Genomic DNA, 19442 nt, shown 5'->3' with positions numbered 1-19442 from the left:
AGCTAATAAGCGTTTCAAGTTTATGAATGTTATTGAACACTGTAATGTTATTAAACACTCTAAGTAATGTGCATTTTTTTTCACAGTATTACTGCTCATAGAAAGTTATAGAGCTGTGAGAAATATGCACAGGGTGTAAACCCAGCCCTACTTCTATTTGAAGGGTGTTTTTTAAAGTTTCTGCATAATTAAATCATTAAGATGTAAACAAAGTCATTCAGATTGGTTTGATATGATAAGTTCCATTCTAGAGAAAAATGAGTCAGAATTATTCACAGTGGTGGTGATAGGAACCAGATGTCTGCATGTTTAATGCCTCTAAAAACCACAGAAATGTATTACTTTACCTGTCATATGAAATGGCTAAGAATACGCTGCATGATGCCTGAGACATATAGATCATTTGAGATGATCGCAGTTATTTAAGCTGACTGAAATAATTTCCCACAGTCATTAGATTTCAGGCACAAGCACAACTTTAAATGGGCAAGTAAATGTAAATAAATGAAACAGTAAATGCATTGATTAAGGGCTCCTAAAAAAACAAACAAATTCTGACTGAAATTAGATACGAAGTAAACATAGCTAGGAGGTAGGATGGCTAAATCACCAGCCCCCCAAAAGAAAAAAAAAAAAAAAAAAAAAAACACACAAACACACCAACCCCCACCCCCGCGACCAGATTGCATATATTCACACTATATCATGGAAATCTGTGCATATGTATATTCACAGTGGTTGACTGTGTGCTTGTGTGAGTTGAGTGTAAGTGTTTGGGACTCTTACTCACTGGCTCTGAGGTTGAGATCACTGAAAAAGAGTTGTTAGGGGCTCAGTAAACGCATCTTTGGTTCTGTCCCCATCCCAGACAAATAGAAAGCTATAGGGATGTCAACTGTTGTGTCAGTGTTTTGCCAGTTCTCTTTAGATCCATGTTCATCCCCAAAAGTCAGTTCTGAACCTGTTCCAATTAATAAGACCCAACCAGTGCTAAATATAACTGTCAGTGCCGGCCTTGGCTCCTTCCGCATTTACTGTTCAAATTGTGAAGCAGGTTCCCATGGCAACATGATCGAAGCCACCTAGGCGGATTCTGGATATGTGCCTTACAAGGCAAACGACCACATGTGTTTGACGCCACTCAAAAGCACCTTTTCATTTCAGAGTAAGCGGCTCCACTATGGAGGTATGGCCATCCTTTCATGCCTTTGAATGCCATATTTTGTTCGCTGATTGGGCCCTAGTTGAGCATAATGCCAGGAATTGAATGTGTCACATGGCTTGTTCTTGGCATGCCATCAGATTTTACAGGAATGCTGCTCCAGTTCTGTGGAAATCCATGACAGATTGATGCATAGTTACCATGTGCAGCCTGAGGGCTATAAAGACTCGAAGGACAATGATCCTGACCTTCCCTTTTTTATTATGGGTGATTACAGTGTCAAGATTTTGAACATTGTCTTAATTCATTCATACTGTTCTCCCAATAAAAGTACTTAATTAGCTGCTATTAATGCATTCCTTTTGTAGCACACCATGCATCAAAATAAAGAATTCCTAGTTGTAAATGATGCTACTCAGATAATGAGAGCTTCTGATCAGTTCTAATTCCATTGCAGTTATGTTGCAGTCCGCTGTGGATATATGTTGAAACCAGTGTTAGTAATAGCGTGCAACTGTGCAACTTTATAATAAGCAAGGGTCTTCAGCAAAGTATGTCAATCACTATGATACTTTTTAAAATTTCTCATCATTTCCATTTTAGACACAGCATGATATTTTGTGTTTGTGAATTTTACTGTTATTGGCTCAGAACAGAATTTATTTCAGTAAAAAAGTGTACATTTTTAATGCATTTTCAAAAATACTGGTAACTGGAAATGCACACATATGAGGGAAATATGTAAATGAGATGTGCTGATTTTATTCATCAGTATGGACACTCTCTCCTCAATAGACTTATTCTGCAGTGCCTCATCACATTCTTATTTCCTTTCATACGCCCACTTCTATTTTCGACATTTCTATTTCTGACACAAAAGCGAACTGACTAGTGTGTGGCGGGTGAGAATGTGTGTACTATCATCACTCGTTGTGAGGTTACAGCAGCCTATCAGTGGTTGGTTTAACAAGGAGATATTAATAAGGAGTAGTTTTGGGGGCAAATTCCATTACAATGTGAGAAACTAATTCCTGGGCCTAGTGAAGATTTGTTTGTTGCATTTTAAGGCGCCTTGTCTTGTGTGTTCAGACATGTAATGTGTAATAGAAATGTAATAATACACTTAGCCTACGATTCAGGATGCTGGGTTTTGAAATACAATTTGATATTCCTACAATATTTTGAGCAACATTAAAATGAAGCAAAAATAGTGTCTGTTTCCATGCTGGTTATTAGTTATTGATTGTTGCAAACTTTGGTGTTCAAGTGAAACAATTGCATTAGGTGGTATGATTAATAGATTGCCCATTCTCCATGATTCTCCATGATCTCCGGCAGAGATTTGCTGTTTTTGACATCAGTAAATGGTAATCAGCTATCATTTATTATTCAGCAGTAATGAAATCAGATCTCAGCACCTCTTTTTCTTAACTAGGCTTGTTATTTAATAATTAATCTTAAGGCTTACTATCCAGTAACTACTATAAATTACTATAAACTACTGATTTACTTATCTACCTAATTTTTCACATGACCACTGTGTCGAGATTATGGCTGATATATCTGGTTAGGGAACGGATGTGTTGTTTGTTAGCATTTTTAGCAAAGACAAAGAGCTTACTTTTTAGGTTATTGTTTTGTCCCATTAAATGTATCTGAGGTGTTCTGGGCTGTCGTACAGTTTATGATTGTCCCTTCAGCTGAATAAAGATGAAATTATGGCGAGAACAGCAATGCTATAGGAATGAAAAGCGCAGAGCTTCTGAAGACATGTGAATGTGGCTTCATAATGATTCCTCTAGAGTCGAGTTGTTGGAACCCAAGCATTCAGGGTCCCAACAATATAGATTATCTTTTACTTCTGTCATGTTAGGATGTTATAAACATTTTATGTAGTGTCTGTTCATGATTCACCGGAAATTCTGTCCATAAGTAACTCAAAGGGTCATGGGGTGCAGGAATAAGGTGGATACGAAATTACTATAAATTACTATGGAAGCCCTGTGGGTCTTTTTTAGCTGGGAAAGTAAGTATTGAAGTCCAGGCCTGATGGGTCCCTAGAGTTTATGAAGTTTAAGGAAAAAACTGACAATTAAACAGTTCTTAAAACAGAGCAGTTTTTTTTAATGTCATTTTTAGCTGTAAGCTATCCAACTATATTGCACAGGCACTCAGCTGAATCCTTTGAGGGCTGTAGTGTCTACAGGTGTTTGTTCCAACACAACACAACACCTGATTTCACTAATTAGGTTTTCTTCTTTGTTGCAGAGGAGAGCTCATTAGTGAAATCAGGTGGTGTTGTTCAAAGCTGGAACAAATACCTGCAGACACTACTGCTCTTCTTAAGTACCTGGGCTACACTGCTTTGTGCTCTCACCCATCTCACCATCAGACTGTGAGCACACGATGCATGCCATCCCCTCAGGACAAAAGACTACCACAAGGGGACTTCAGAGCTAAAATGGATTCAATAGTGATCTTTTAACTTACAGGGAAATGCACTTCTCAAATCGTTCCATGGTCATCATTCAGTATGTTTTACGGGAGAATTGCAGATTTTTCAAACACTTCTGCATAATCAAATGGTCAAGTTGTAAACAAAGTCATTCAGAGTGGTTTGATGTGAAATGGTTCATTGGAGAGAAGCTTACCAACTAGGAGCCTAGTGTCATGATGCCTACAAGGCCAATTTAGAAATTTAATTTACTCTCCAAAATCAGCAGTGAATCTATACATGTCTTCTGAGATTTTAAGATCATGTTAGTAAAATAGTAGTAAATCTGAAAAAATTAGTTTTCTTTGGGGGCTATTTTGCCATAAAACACCCTGTGTATACTTCTCCACCATAAATGTATTATAAAAATTCATTTTAGGCCACAGCTTAGTGTAACTACCATGAAACAATGTCTCAGGCGTCAGGCTGTGTATTTATAACAATTTCATGCAATAGTTTACTGTATGGTAGCTGTACAAAACTCTTTGGACATCTGGTTTCAATCACCACTCGTAAAAAATTCAGATTTTTCAGGAAATTTCTCATCAAACCATTCTAGATTACTTTGTTTACATCTTAACTATTATGCATTTTTTTGAAGAATCCATGGATCCCCTTTTAAATTCATCTTGAAAAATACTCTTAGGCTTGTCTGTCTTTGAGAGATTACGTCTGAAGAATCTAGTTCTCACTATGTATTCTTCTAGGTGAATGTTTGCACTAAAGTAATGATGTTCCTTTTTAGCTCCCACAAGCATAGTCAAATGTCAAGGATTAAAGCAACGTTGAAAGTCAGGATCGAAAGCTCGATTGACTTGTAATGTTTGGAAGTGTCAAAGTGTCTCAGTTTATGGACAGGAGTCAATCAAGTGTAGTGGTTGGCCAATAATAGACTTTTTGTTAGTGTTTACCAGGAGTGGAATATCATTAGAAACAAAGAAAATCAGACCAAAACTGGTTAGAGACTCATATTGCAATCAATAGACCTTACTCCATCTTTTTCTTTCTCTAGCATTTTCACGGAGCAAAGAGTGTTGCCATGGTGATGTGAAATGGCTGCACACTGCAGCAGTGGGTTGGTTCTGTTTTGCAGAAGACTGTGTTTGACACATTCAGAAAATGAAGGCCTAGATTTTCTTGGATTTTTATGGCTTTAAAGATGAATTTTCATTTATTGTTTCACTATTTACTGCTGACAAAAAACGTACATATGAACAGTAATCATACATATTCATGTATCTCTGTAAACAATGCCAGTCAGGAGCCTGTAACTCTTCACAAGGTTAGAGATGGACCTCATGGACCTCACAGTAAAAAAGGCAGTGACAGCAAGAAGTGGTGCTGTGTTCCAAGCAACCTTTCAGATCTGAGTAAAAGAGCTGTATCAAGTCTAATGCTAAACACTTGCAATTTTTCACTGACTCCTTCTCTCTCTCTTTTTCCCTCTTTCTCAGTGTGACAATGCAAAAGGATTAAGGGCCTTCTTCGATGCAATCTGCTACGGTCCCAAACATTTAATGATCTTTGGTGGAGTGTGTCCGTCAGTGACGTCCATTATTGCGGAGTCGTTAGAGGGCTGGAACCTGGTGCAGGTAAGAGTCACAGAACAATATCTTTTTTGTGATGCAATGATCGGTATCACTCTTTATATTCCAAGTTCAGTAGCAGTTTATGTCACTGTATAAAACGTCACAGAGTTGGACTGCACTGGACTTTTATGAATTGAGGATCTTTAGGCTGAGATTGGATTGAGATTCCATTTTGAGTTGGAATCCCATCAGCATCATAACCTGGTCTTGACAGATATATTGTAGTAGCAATTTTTGTGAGTGGAACAATGACATGAGGTGAGCAGCAGCTACAGATCCCCCTTGCAGCTGCTATGCTTTTGCTTTTGCATTGGCAGGATTCCTACAGGACCACTATGATACCTTAAAGGGGAATGATGCAATTTTTTTTGTCTAATTTGATCATGTAAACAAAATCATTTCAAGTGTTTTGATGTAAAATGGTGCGCTGTAGATTAATTTACTCACTATGATTTTTTTTACAGTGGTGGTGAATGGAACTAGGAGTCACAATGTGTGCAATACAATTATAGCCTTTTTATTTACTATACAAAATGACCTATGAATTCTACATGTCTTCTGAGTTTTTATGTGTAATATAAGTAGTAAAATGATAAAGTAAGAAGTGCTAGATTATTGGGTTACTTTAGATTATTTGGATACTTTGCCATAAAAATGCCCTGCCTGTACCCTTCCACTATTAGTGTGTTTAAAAACATTTCAGGCCAAAGCCTTATCTCAAAACAATTGTAAAATAACGCCTCAGACATTGGGAAATGTATTTTTAATCATTCTGACTAATAGCTTTCTGTGAGGCTTTCTTTTAGAGGCATTAAACTCTTTGAACTTCTGATTCCTATCACCACCATTATGAATTATGACTCTGTAAATTTCTGTAGAAGAGCACGCTATAAACCACTCCCAATGACGGAACTATGCAAAAATATTGACCAGTCAGTAAAATTTCTATTTGATTTTCTCTTTCTATGTCAAGACTGAAAGAAAGTATGGCAAGCAAAATGAGTGTGTTTGCTTTTTGGTTAATTGATTCATCTCCTCTTCTCAGACTGATTGGCCGGTTCCTCCTGAGGGACCGAACAGTGGGATGGGCTCTCGGATGTCCTAACTTGTGGATTAATCTCCCATTAACCTCAGCAGAATAGATCTCTAATTAGTCTTCTTTAATCCGTGCAAGCCTGATCTATTTCACAATGAGCAGAGGAGATGAACATTAAGGAAAAGCATTATCTAGCCCCATCGGAACTAAGCATCAACTCATTGCTCCAAGATACTGCAGGCTACCTTTATTTTTAATTAAAAAGCACATTCGAGAAGAATGCCAAATTAACATAGTAGATATTCTTGATCTGGAGCTTGGTTAAAACATCCCTTATGAGAGGTTTGTGAAAGAGAGAGAAAGATAGAAATGTAACTTGCTTGTATGGCACTGATTGGAATAGTTTCATAGATGGAATTAGATGTGTTACAGCTTGAACAAATAGCCTTCAGTAGACTTTTGAGCTCAAGAGTTACAGAGTCCTTTTCTGGGTGTCAGTGTATATCAAAGTAGGAAAACTTTATGTTGTATGACTGTCTGGAAGCCTGTGTTCACTGGTTTTCAAACCAAGGTTTGCAGACACATGCAGAGAACAAACTTTTGCCCACTTTACTGCACAGTTACTGTTTATTTACTGATTTTAAAATGGTAAATTTGAAATGTGGGCCCCTGCAAAAGTTGACGTATTTTATATTTCATGTTTTATTAAACATGGTAAACTCAATAGAAAACCAAAGAGAAGCCTGTTATATACGTGGAAAGGTTTCAGATTATAAAGCAGGAGGTAAGCAGCTGCATGTCCATTGTGATGCCGTCTTTCATGCACTTTTTTACGTCAATACATTACTACAGTTAAGTAGTGCCACACAGCTTTTGTGATCTTCAGATTGTCAATTGTCATTTAGTGGCTTTAAAAGGCTCCTCTCTCATGTCACTTTGCTGCTGTAAAACCCATCATGTTGCTTTGAATCAAACTGAATGTCACCCAGATTGTAAAAGAATGATTAGGTTCAGCGCAGACATTTCATCCTCCCTTAGCGCACACATGAAAAAGCACTTGTGCGATAGTGATCGGTTGGATCAGAGAGAGGCAAATGAGGACAGAAAAGACTGTTTTGGTGTTATTACAACCTGCTATCTGTATTACTGCTGTGTTTTGTGTGATGATAAGCAAATTCCAGTTCACATGTGGTTTCCACAGGCTGAAATTCGTTGCTAATAGGGTTGCAAATGTGACCTTGCACTTGACCGTGTTAATTTGTCCCTGTATAAAATCTGCTGTGTGTTTACCTGTTTGGAGAATGCATGGCCATTGAAAATGGTTGTTTGTTATATTTGGTATTATGAATTGAATATTTCTCTTTATAAAGAAAATGTTGGCAAACTCGTTATTCTGCTGATATTAGTTTTGCACAGATCTGTCGATGCAATCATTGATGTGTTGATAGTAAGAGCCTATATTACTTTGTCATCATAAGCGGATGAAATATTGACACAGTCATCTTCAATGAGAAATGTTTTTAAAATATGTCTATTGTTTTTGACACCACTCAGTTGGTAATCTTAGAAATGTACATTATTTCAAACTAAGTCACATGGCCTGATATGGACCATCTAAGGAACAGGATGGAAAGGGAATAGTATGCAGTAGTGCTATAGGAAATACTGCCGTTGCTAGCAGCAACCATGCGTTCGAGGCAGGCATAGTGAGAGCGCTTTAGCTAATTACATCCTGAGGTAAGCCGACCTATTTAAACCTTTATAGGATGCATTCCTCTCAGTTTAACTTTGACAGTTTGATATAGCACATGACTGTGCATTAATACCATGCCACTGGTAGTTTAACGTGCTCTGTGGAACTGACTCTAAATGGGCCAGTCATCTGGTCAGTGGAGGTCAAGTGGAGCCTAGTTTATGCATCACTGTGCTGTGTCAGTGTTTACACTGTTCTTATTGTAGATCGACCATTTTCCACCACTGACATTAAGTGAATAAATGAATTAAGAACCCATTTTGTAGTGAGAGTGCGCAGAAAACAGGAAGAGTTCACATTTTAGTTGATGCAGTTTTGCTGGTGCTCTTGATTAAACCTTAAATGTTGCAGATGTCTCTGGAGTTCACAAAAGCATTGCATAATTAAACAGATGATATTTTATTATGGTTCAAATTTCATGAAAAATTATCATGGAAAGAAAAAATATTTTTATATTTTTGCAATGTTCTTGTTATTGCTTGACATCAAAACAATCAGAAAAGTGTGGTGCAGTCTCAAATCTATTATTATTACTGTAGTTATTATTATGAATATAATTACAATTATTATCACTGTAATTACTATATTACTAAATATGTAATGATTAATTGCATTTGTCTTATTTGCCCAGATTAGACCCTGTATAAAGATTTTTTTCCATTAAAAAGCAGTGCATTTTGTTATAGCTTCATGCTGATTTTGTTATAGCTAAATGAGTGGACAAAAATGAGCAATTTAAAAGCAGTATTTGAATGAGAGGACTGCAGTCACAGTCTTCAAGGCTTTAGCATGGGACTACATCAGTTTTGGAAAATGCGTTAACGACGTTAAACAAATTAGTTAAATCATTAATCATTTATCATGCTGACATGGTAATAAAAACATAATGCATCCAATTAAAAGCCTTTTTTGCTGGAGCACCAAAAACCAGCTTTACATTTTTAGATATTCCTACGTTTTTCTTTTTAGACCTTAGTTTCAGCCTTAAGGGGGAGATTAGGATTTATAGATGGCTTTATAGTCTCTGCTCTCTGTAAGCACCCTGCGTTGGGTGAGATCCAGGCAGCGCTGCACTCTGAGCCGACAGGCTCTCATCTGCTCCCTGGCGAACTGGTGCCAGAACCAGGCTGCTGTCGACACACTCCAGCAGACACTGTCCTCCTCTCTGACGTCAGCTGCAAGAGTGGGAAGAGCAGCTAGCTCCAGAGTCATTCATATGCAGGCACATGCAGGGCGGCTAGCACACTAAGATGATCAAGGGAATGGAAATGCTTTTTGCAAGCCCCCCCACCTTTCACACAATGAATTTATAAGTAAGCATGTGCTTAGGCTGTCTTTTTATTATTGAGAACTAAGTACAGCCTGTAAATGCATTTTTTAGCTATCACTTTTTAACGCTCTACCTGTTCTCAGAAGCGCATTGCTTTTCTACACGTTTGACATATTATAGTCAAACTGGCATGGGCACAGTGTCAAGCCAATTTGAGTTGAGTTCATTACGAATTAATGCTAGAAGTGAAATAGAAGCTTTTCTTTGATTTGTCAAAAAAAGACTATGACATGATATCAGCTTTGAGGAATTCAAAGCACACACACTCAAATACAGACACATTATTGCGACGGGTGCCGCAGTGATCAGTTTGCAGGCACCATCTGCCCTCGGATTTATGTAACGACTGATCCACAAGCAGCTCTCTCACATCCTGATTGTGACTCATGATGCCCAAGCATGGTTTTAGTGAGAGATTCACACTCACCCTACTAGCTCTGTTCTTACAGGCCTTGTGTAACATAATGTGGAGGAAAGACACTCTATGTTTTCTGAATGTGCTAGAGCACTGAACCTACACATGACAAGCTGTCAGTGAAATACAGGAGAGGCTAAAGTAGTATATATGGTGGCACAAAATGTTTACCAGATGAGTTAAATAACACTAACCTGAGCAAGAAAACGCAAAAAGTGCAGGAAATGGAGCCCAAGCTTTGGCTGTTCTGGACAATTGTCAGCAATAGTTTACGTATCATAGTGTGATTTCCTCTTCATTTTGGCTCCCCTGTGGGAGGTTTATACAGATGATCTAATCGCTACTTCATTACTTTTTGGGTGAATTGGCCTGCCCCTAAAAAACTTTGCCAAGAAATGCTTGGAAGAGATTTGATCCAAGACTGATCTGTTGTGGATCAATCCTGTCTGCAGTACAGTGTTTCAGAGTACAGAGTGCCAAAAATGCATTTATAGCTTTTATATAATAAGAAACTTTAATTTTGTGCAGCCATTCTGATTCCTTCACCCCTGGTCAAATAGTGGTCATGACCAGGGCTGCCCAAAGTGTGGCCTGCATGCCAAAGTTGGCCTGTGAGGCTGATTTGACATAGTAGAAAGTAAACCCGAGCCCAACCCTCTCACCCAGTGACAAATTGATGTATTATAAATTAATAAATACGTTTTTTTGTTAACAAAATATTATGAAATGTTATAATAAAAAATAAAACTTGGATATAAAGCCTACCTGCCATTTTTAATTGCATGTTGTTTAGTCTTTTTGTCCTTTGGCCCAGCAAAAACATTGCACTTTGGTCTCCAAGACAGGCACGCCTGATCTTTCTGGCATTTTCTGAATGCTGTTGTTGTGTTTATTTCATATACATGGAACAAGATCCTTCAAGCTGAATAGATTTTGATTTACTTTGTGTCATAAACTTCCTTTTTGAACAAGAAGACACATCGAAATAGGAATATGTCACACATCACTCGCATTTTATTGTTACTCTGATGAAATAAATCATTAACAAGCTCTTGCCAATCCAAATCATGTTCTGAATAAGCTCGGACAAAAGCACATTGCATCCATCTTACTCATCTTTTATACAATGATAGAAAACACAGAAGCACACAAAAATTGCAGATTCTACATGGTGACGCGTTTCACTCTGGCTAGCCTGCATATGGACGCATTGTGTCTCCTCTGGTGGCAGATTTAAATAGTTAATATGATATTAAAACTGGTATCATCATTGAATATTTTCAATTGTGATCATTTACATAACATTTTTTACAATCCCATTAAATGTGAGATTCCCAAACTGCACTTTCTGGGCGTTCTAAGTGTTGATTGATGCATATAGCCCTTGTGTGGAAGACTTGCTTCAAGCACACTGGCCACTGAATGGCCAAAGGCCTCTGTGTTCCCTCACTGTGCCAAGGCTGCCTGGCTGTGTTCTCTCAGCTTGGAACATGATCTCAATCTTCTTCTGCTCAAATGACTGCAGCGTAGCAATCCCTTAATCACCACCAGCCTTGATGCAACACTGAGCAATGCCTGATGAACAGCCTAGACAGAACATGAGCAAATCAAATCCAATCCAGGTTTGTGGCATTTAGAATGAGTCTGACATGGATGGCTTATTCCTTTAAGAGTACCACTCTTCCTCCTCCAGTCAATTGGTTGTTTTTTCCACGGTCAGATAGACTCTTTTATAATGAGAAATCGCTCCTGTGCTTTCTCCTTGCCTTTTCCTCTTAAACTCTTTCCCTGTGCAGGAAAAAGCAAAACTGGTTTTCACTGCAGTCCCTCTAAGCACCATTCTAAACTCGTAAATAAAAGATGTGCTGCTGCTGTATGCTGCTCAGCTGACGTCAGATCCCTTCTTGTTTTGTATCCATATTTCATAGGCTCCAAGTTTAAGTCCAAATCATTGGTCAAGCTCTAGCAGCAATGCTGGGGGCATTTCAATGGGGATGGTCCACTGTATGGTCCACTGTTTCTGCACTGCAAGAGCCCACTTCTACCAGAAAAGAGTTCAGTGTTACTGAAGGAAATGGTCTGTGGCCTCCCCTTGCTCAGTAATAGGAGGACTGAGATAAATGACACACATTAGAATGGCCATTTGGCTTGTAGTCTAAGGTGCAGAGGCCAGGGCTTCTTCCTGCCTCAGAGGGATTTAGCCACCGCTAAAGAAGACAAACAGTTAAAGAAGCCAATTAATACATACAGATCATACAGCGAGACCTGGAGGGTACATATTCATGTCCTTGCACATGTGCACATTTGCCTTAGAATTTAAACTGCTAGCCATGCATATTACTGCTGTTGCTTAGACAAGCAGTCTGATTTTAAGCAAACTAGGTGCAAACGATTGCAGCTATAGTAAGCACATAATATTTAAAATTGATCTCGTCCACCTACAAATAAATTATTTGGTTCATTGGACGAGGTTGACAGAATTTTCAGCAAAAATCTTTTTTAACCCAATAAGAAATTGTAGCGTGTTATTGCAACACAGCAAATGTTGGCATTAAGGCAGAGACACTATTTTATGTATATCTAAAAAGTAGTAAAGAATTATTTGTAGTTTTCTTTCATATTATAATTATTTTTTTTATTCTTTTGTTAATCCTTTAATAGGGTTTTTTTCTAAACTTCAGTACAACAGGAAGCCAGTAAAACATAATGGTATAGCTACTACATAGGAACAAATTAAGTGGTGGAAAACTAGTACTTTACATGGTTTAGCAATAAAGTCACAGGTACCGTAAATACCTTGTCTGCATCTTTTGGCCACATGTCCTCTTTCACATCACACCTACAGTATTCTCAATGTTAACAGACTATTGTATATGTGATTGGCCTGTTTACAGTTTTTCAGTTTTTGGGCTTTCATTGTTGTCCAGAAGTGTTTGTCACTTAGCAAATTGATATGCTGTTTATTATTATGTCAGGCTTCAATAGTTTTGCAATGGTGTATGCAAGCATTCGTAATTTGAGTTTTACTGATACATAGTTTCGTTAAAAGGTTAGACTGAGCAAGATGTGCCTGAAAGAATTTCAGAAATCGTGCTCACTAAATGCATATTACATTTAAGCAAGGAAACGTTTGTTCATGGTTTGGTCCAAACAGAGTGTTCTGCTAAATGTGTGAAGGGTTTTAAAAAAGAGAAAACAGTACCGAAAATGCTTGTTAGCAACTGCACAACCAACTCTCTGAACAAACACAGATCAGCCTTCTTTCACACATGTACATGTAATTAAAACCATGTATAACCTGGCTCATAAAGCTTGTCTAACCTCGCAGCGGTTGCTACAAAAAGAATCCACAGAGTATGGATAGGTCAACTGGAAGCAGCACTGGCTGCAGGATATTTGAGGGCCATGCTGTCTGTAGGCACTTCTGGCTGTGAGTCTGTACCCATCTCTCAGTGCGATGCGTCCACTTTACAGTCATTAGCAACATTAGCCGATTCCCTGCTGTGTTGCTCTAATCTTCTTACTAAATACTGCTGCATTTACTCCAAACTACCTCTCCTTCGTAAAGATGCATGTTACATACTCAACTGTTCATTATGCAATTATGATTTTATTGCTCCCTTACATGCTGCTCAGGCTTCTGTGAAACTACAGAAGGACTCTCATCCTTCCCCTTGACAAACGCAGGGTTTCTGTGTGCCTGTTCAAGCAGAATTGAAGATTAATGCGCTCTGAATTTCACATGCTCTGGCCCTGTAATACTCCTCTGTATTCTTGATTTCCTGACCCAAAACACATTCTGAATGAAAACAGAATTGTATATTACGGTATGTAAAAAGGACATTTGTAAGCTTATAAAGACAGTGCACTACTTTATTTTAGGACAATAGATATTACAACTGTTTCTGCGATGCAAGCCTGAGGGACTAACCTTTTTATTTTTTCCTGCTTTGATCTGTTTTAATTTAGCTTATTTTAGCATTTGGCTTTGATATTCCTTATTTAGGTCACATGTTCCATAATACTTTGAAGAGCGGGCTATGAATCATTTACTTCTAGAAAAAAGGCCGCGAACAAGGAAATACAGCAGTGAATAGAGTCTATAATTAATGCCTATCCATCAATAATACAGTTTAATTAAACAAAATCTGATGTATTTAGAGTCTGTCAGAAGCTTCTTCTGGATGCTGTGAATGCCTCCCATACATGGCACACCCCCCCCCCGCAGACGAGAAGGGAAAATATTCTGGTGTGATGCCAAGATGAAGACGTTGATCATGAATGGGTTTTTTGTTTACTGTGTTTGTGTTTCTTTTTCAGTTGTGGTCTGTATCATATAATTTGCCAGAGCCTTTTTAATACTCAGTAACATTGGCATCAATACAACAATAAACCTTGACATTTTGAATAGGGCCACAATGACCATGGTAGTATCAACACAGACGGTAATACAACCGGGCCTTATTGCTCTGTTTCTTGTTACGTTACTGTGTGAAATTGCCGTCTGTGTTGCTAAGCAGTTGGATGCAAAAACAGACAAAAAGTAATTTAAAAAACTTAATGCGTCATTGTATTTCTGATGTTAGGCTAACATGTGTAAAATGACTTTTGTTTGTGTTTGACAAAATCAGCATGGCCTGATCCTGCAGCAAATAACTTAATGTTAGCAAACTAATGTAAAGCCGCAAATTCTGATATTGTTTATCGATTGACCCTGGTCTGTTGTGTGTGGGGTGATGGTGTTATGAATAATAACTAGGGGGAGTTACATACAGATCACAAACAATTCTGTTTTCTATTTGAACATATTGTTGTAATATAACAAAGCCAAAAATATGTAGATTATTATAGTATGCCTTTGAAAAAGAAAATACTTGGATAGGAATAGAAGTCATATATCCGTCACATTTTATTGTTAATTAAATAAACAAAACAATAATAAACTTTCACTGATTGGAATTGCACTTTGAATGAGCTCACTTGCTTGGGGAGAAAAAAACATAATACATTAAACAATGAAGGAAGCCTCATGCATCTTTTATCCAGTGATAGATATCACTGTAGCACACTGACCGTGCCAATTCTACACGCTGCTGTGTTTCACTCTGGCCAAGAGGCTTGTTTCGATATGCTTAAACAGCGCTGTGATTTTTCAAATGTGTTCTTGCATGCAGATAAATATTTATATGTGATATAACTTGAGGTAGTCCTTAATGAGACTTTAAATAGTCTACATTTTATACACAAGTAGTGTTACTGAAGCTGAAATAGGCCTAATGGCAGAATAACAACATGAGTGTAACAACAGAAGCACTATGATAATTTTAAACTATTATTAACCGATAAAGTGTCCATATTATGTGACTAGAAAAGATGAAAGATCAGCAGAATCACTCTCCAGTTATGCAGATATTACTCTCATGAAGTTTTATCATGATGACATCTTCCCACAGCATAACCTTGTTGAAGTGTTGTTACTCAGGGACAGTGCATTTGTTAGCTACATGTGATATTAGTACGCAACTCAGGATTTCACATGACACTGTTAATAGTCTGCTAATCACTGCACTAGCAGGAGTGGGTTGTAGAATAATTAGCAGGAACTGTTCTGCTGATTTTGAATGCTTTCCTTGTCTGATATTTTACATTTACATTTAGTAATTTAGCTGACACTTTCGCCCAAAGCAGCGTACATTAAAGGACTTGAGGACATTCCCCCTGGAGCAGCATGGGGTTAAGTGTCTTGTTACGATTCTAGACTGACAAAAGACAACATCGTTGTGTTAGCGTGGTGACTAGCGGCTGTGAAGCTGCTGATGGCTCAGATTGGTGCCATGGCAAGCAGGTTTCACTGTGCACTGCATTTAGCTTTTAAATCTCTGTGCAGCCATAACAGTACACTCTAACAAATAGCAGTCTGCTTTCTTGTGTTTCACTTATATTGAACTACATATACATTAACATCACTAACTCTTAACTCTGGTACTGTTGGAGAGCACCTGTTTCCCCAGATTGTTTCTCAGTACTTTTAGTAACTGTGTATAATTTACAGGGACTATTCAGATACCAATCCAAAATTGATACATATAGACAGCAGTTTTTCCTCTATCATTTAACAGGCTGGGTGGCTTGTTGAGAGGGACTAAAAGATTAATGCACTGTAAAATAAAACAATTGCACTTGCTTAATTTTTTTGGTTTACTTTACTCTTTAAACGTAATCATGCAAATCTAGTAACCCTTACTATTTTTTGTGTAACGCATTAATTACTTAAGCAAAGCTAGTTAGGATCCATTTATTGGGGTAAGTTCTTCAGACTGAAGAGTCTTTTGTCCAAAAAGCTTCCCGGAATTCTTAGCGGCTTTGGATTTCTATTAACTCTTATTTTATATAGTTTTTTATTTGTTCCCTTTGCATAATGATGTTATTTTTGTGTTATAGCTTATTTTCTTGCTAAACATTTGCATTTGACATGTTTTTGTTATTCTTACCATAATGACATTTTATGTTGAGATTAAGGCAATCGAACAACATATTGAATAAAGCATTGGGATAATTAAACGAGAGGTTAACACAACTAGGCTGGTTAAAATTAACCTAATTCATTCAAGAGTAAGCAGAACTTGTAAGAGTAGAGTGATGCCAGCTCAGTGGAAACCATTTATAGTTACTGGACAGTTTAAGTTAACACTGCTGAAGTGTGGATCACTGAAAATGAGAAAGTAGCTATGACTCCAAGGAATGACATTGAGGAAAACAAGCATAAGCGCCTTTCTGGAAGTTTGTAGACATAAGCAATCAAATTTGTATAGCATTCTTAAAGCCCTTATAATCAAAAGCAGATCTATTGGGGTTTTCTTATTGACACTATTGTCTAAATAGTGTTTCATATCGATACATTTCTATAGGAATAAGACTGTATGCAAATGTTTGGGCACCCGTGCTCAAACTATATGTTTTGTTGATTTTCTAATTGAAAATAAGTTCACATGTCCTTTAAAGACAGCACACTTCTGCACATTGTAATGCAAGTTACTTTGACTGCTTACTTGCTGAATTTAACATATTGGGGAAAAAAATAAGGCATAATGTTTTGATTCAAATCTCATTTTGGACACTGTGTTGCATAAATGTTACATTCATGCAGCCATGCTAGTGGTACAGCCTGCCCATAGCAGTGAGATTGAAATAGCTGTGGCCAGTTGTCCCATCCACGCTACACTGTGACCCACCTGCTTCACGCTTAAATTACTCAGGGAGAGAGGGTGCTTAGTCTTCTCAACATGGGAGTTGCAGATAAAACTGAGTATGCTGAGGCTTACCACTGTTTCCAAAACACATTAGCAATGCACAGCTTTAAAGCAGCTGCATTAAGGTACTGCAGCACCTGGGAGATGTCGGGGATACAATTAATTCTGCGCTGCTGTGCAAATTAGGCCTCTGTAAGCATCTCCACGTCAGTGTCTGCATCTTCACTCACATTGGCTCATCACTGATTCTTTACTAAGTAAATCATAGGGCTCCACTGATATTCGCATTTTGTGGACGATGGTGAGACCGATAATCGGATAATGTAATGTATAATTTTAAATGTATACATTTATTCAGTAGTTTAGTTAAATGGTACATTACTGACAGATAGGATTGTCAATTGTTGCCGCTTTATAAAGTTCCTCATTAAACAGAATTCTTTGTGGTTTTGGTTTCTGTTTATTACTTACATGTTATTCTGATGCTAAAGGATTGGTTGTGACCCATTTTACAACTGTGCTTTTTTGTGTTCAGATTCACCATTTCAGGTTGTATTGCTGTCATATAGTTAAATACAGAGTGTTTTACATTGGGCTCCCTGGTGACAGCTATTGCCTTTTGTCAGGAGATAGTGAGTCCAAATCTCAGTGATGCCACGAGCAAAATAGTCGCTATTTATTGCCTCGTTATTTTAACTGTTAGCAATGATACCTATGAAGTCATAGATCAATGTCAACCAATATTATTGACTAACCTATGTACTGGTCAAGTCCTTTTACAACTGAGGACTGGAGTCCAGCACAGTTATTGAAGAACTGAGGAGCTGATTTCCCTGCTCCAACATGACCACCAAACCTGGAAATCACATGCTGAGTTGAGCCAGGTGTGAAGGAAACTCGCCGAACTATGCAGGAGTCCATCCCTCCAGGATCGGAGTTCCCCACTCATGCCCTAGTACATCAGCAGACATCGATGCCTGGCTATACATAGATGCTCGTCTTCGGTTTCATTCTTTGCAATTGAGTCTGTATTCTCATTTACCTTAAGCAGTGTAGAGCATTAGAAATAACAGGCACAACCCAGACATCTGTAAGAAGATAGTGCAGTGGTAATGGAATTTCTGGAAGAGAGAGGCTGCATTTCCACTCTGAGTGGCTCCAAGGCTCATGTGTCAGCAGCTCATCAAGACTGTTAGGAGTTTCTCCTCTAGACCTGTGATGGGTTCTGGGTGGGTACTGTGTGTGAAAATGTGTTGACTACTGTTTTGTGCTATAGAAAACAGAGCCAAATGCTCTAATCAAATAGTAATATTATAGGTCATACAGTTCTTGCAGTGTTTAGATGCAAAATTTAGTCTTGAAAGTAACAATGTATATTTGACTGGATCCTGTTCTATCAGGCCAAAATCATTAGTAAAAACCAGTAGTATTTTGGCCCAATTTTTTGCATGGAAGTGTACATATGATGAAGGTTACCACCACCACTGCCCCTACAACACCCCCCCACCCCCACCCCACCAAAAAAAACTGTCTCTCATATCCCCTGATATAATTGTACATAATCTTTCTGATATAGTCTTTGTGATATATCCTAAAGGTATATTGTAGCTATCTCAGTTCTATCCATATTTTGAGATTTTGGGAAATGTTGTGAGGTCTCCATGTCAAACCAACAATGTCAAGATTGGAGCTTTTACTTTACTTTGTGAAAACAAATGGGCAGTCTAATGCTACTTTCAAGTGCATGTTGGGTGGTAGTTTTCTCCAAGGAGGAACTCATTCGTCTGATGTGGGCATTTATATGAAGGTGAACAAAACATGGAGGACATGAAACAGTTGTTGTAGTGTAGTACCTAGGTTAATTTTACATGTGTCATTTGGTTATGTTGATGGACTGTTTGCTTCTTTCTCTGTTATGATGAAAATAGTGTTAATGTCACATTATGAAGTGTATTCATGTTTGAAATCGAAGGGTGCTTCCTGGTGGAAAACTGGGACCATTTGAAAGCTGCCCATTCAGAGTATAAGATGACAGAAACATGAAAAGCTGTTTTTTTCCTTCATTAAAAGCATTTGCAAATTTCTAGACTCCAGACTCAACATTTGCAAAGATCATAATGACTTAAAATGTGCCACAATTCCATAAACTGCTATGAGTTAGACCATAACATCTGCACATGCTGATCCATACAGTACAATGGTCTGAGAGACACTAGCAATCACAGTGAGTACTTTTACCCTTCAGAGCAGTGATTTTCAGCACACTTGTAGAGAACCAATAAAAAAGCTGTTACTGGGGCAAGGCAAATGTCCTGGCTCTTATCAGAAAGAATCCTTAAGCATTTTGGGAAATGAGAGAAAAGACTAAACCACATTTAGAGAGCAGTTGCTCTTAAAAGTGCAGCTCCATTAC

At 37.9% G+C, this 19442-nt stretch overlaps 1 protein-coding gene across 1 annotated transcript in view; it reads left to right on the top strand.

Moving 5' to 3' along the window:
* gabbr2 (gamma-aminobutyric acid (GABA) B receptor, 2) overlaps positions 1-19442 on the top strand; it is a 245769-nt gene that overhangs the window by 52278 nt on the left and 174049 nt on the right. The window contains exon 2 of the mRNA XM_036566416.1: positions 5111-5248. Coding sequence (XP_036422309.1) covers positions 5111-5248 — 138 coding nt within the window. The remainder of the gene's footprint in view (positions 1-5110; positions 5249-19442) is intronic.

The sequence above is a fragment of the Colossoma macropomum genome, unplaced genomic scaffold, assembly GCF_904425465.1.
Source record: "Colossoma macropomum unplaced genomic scaffold, Colossoma_macropomum, whole genome shotgun sequence".
NCBI classification, from domain to species: Eukaryota; Metazoa; Chordata; class Actinopteri; order Characiformes; family Serrasalmidae; genus Colossoma; species Colossoma macropomum.
Note: the sequence above shows the minus strand (reverse complement) of the source record. Positions and strands in the feature narration are given on the sequence as shown.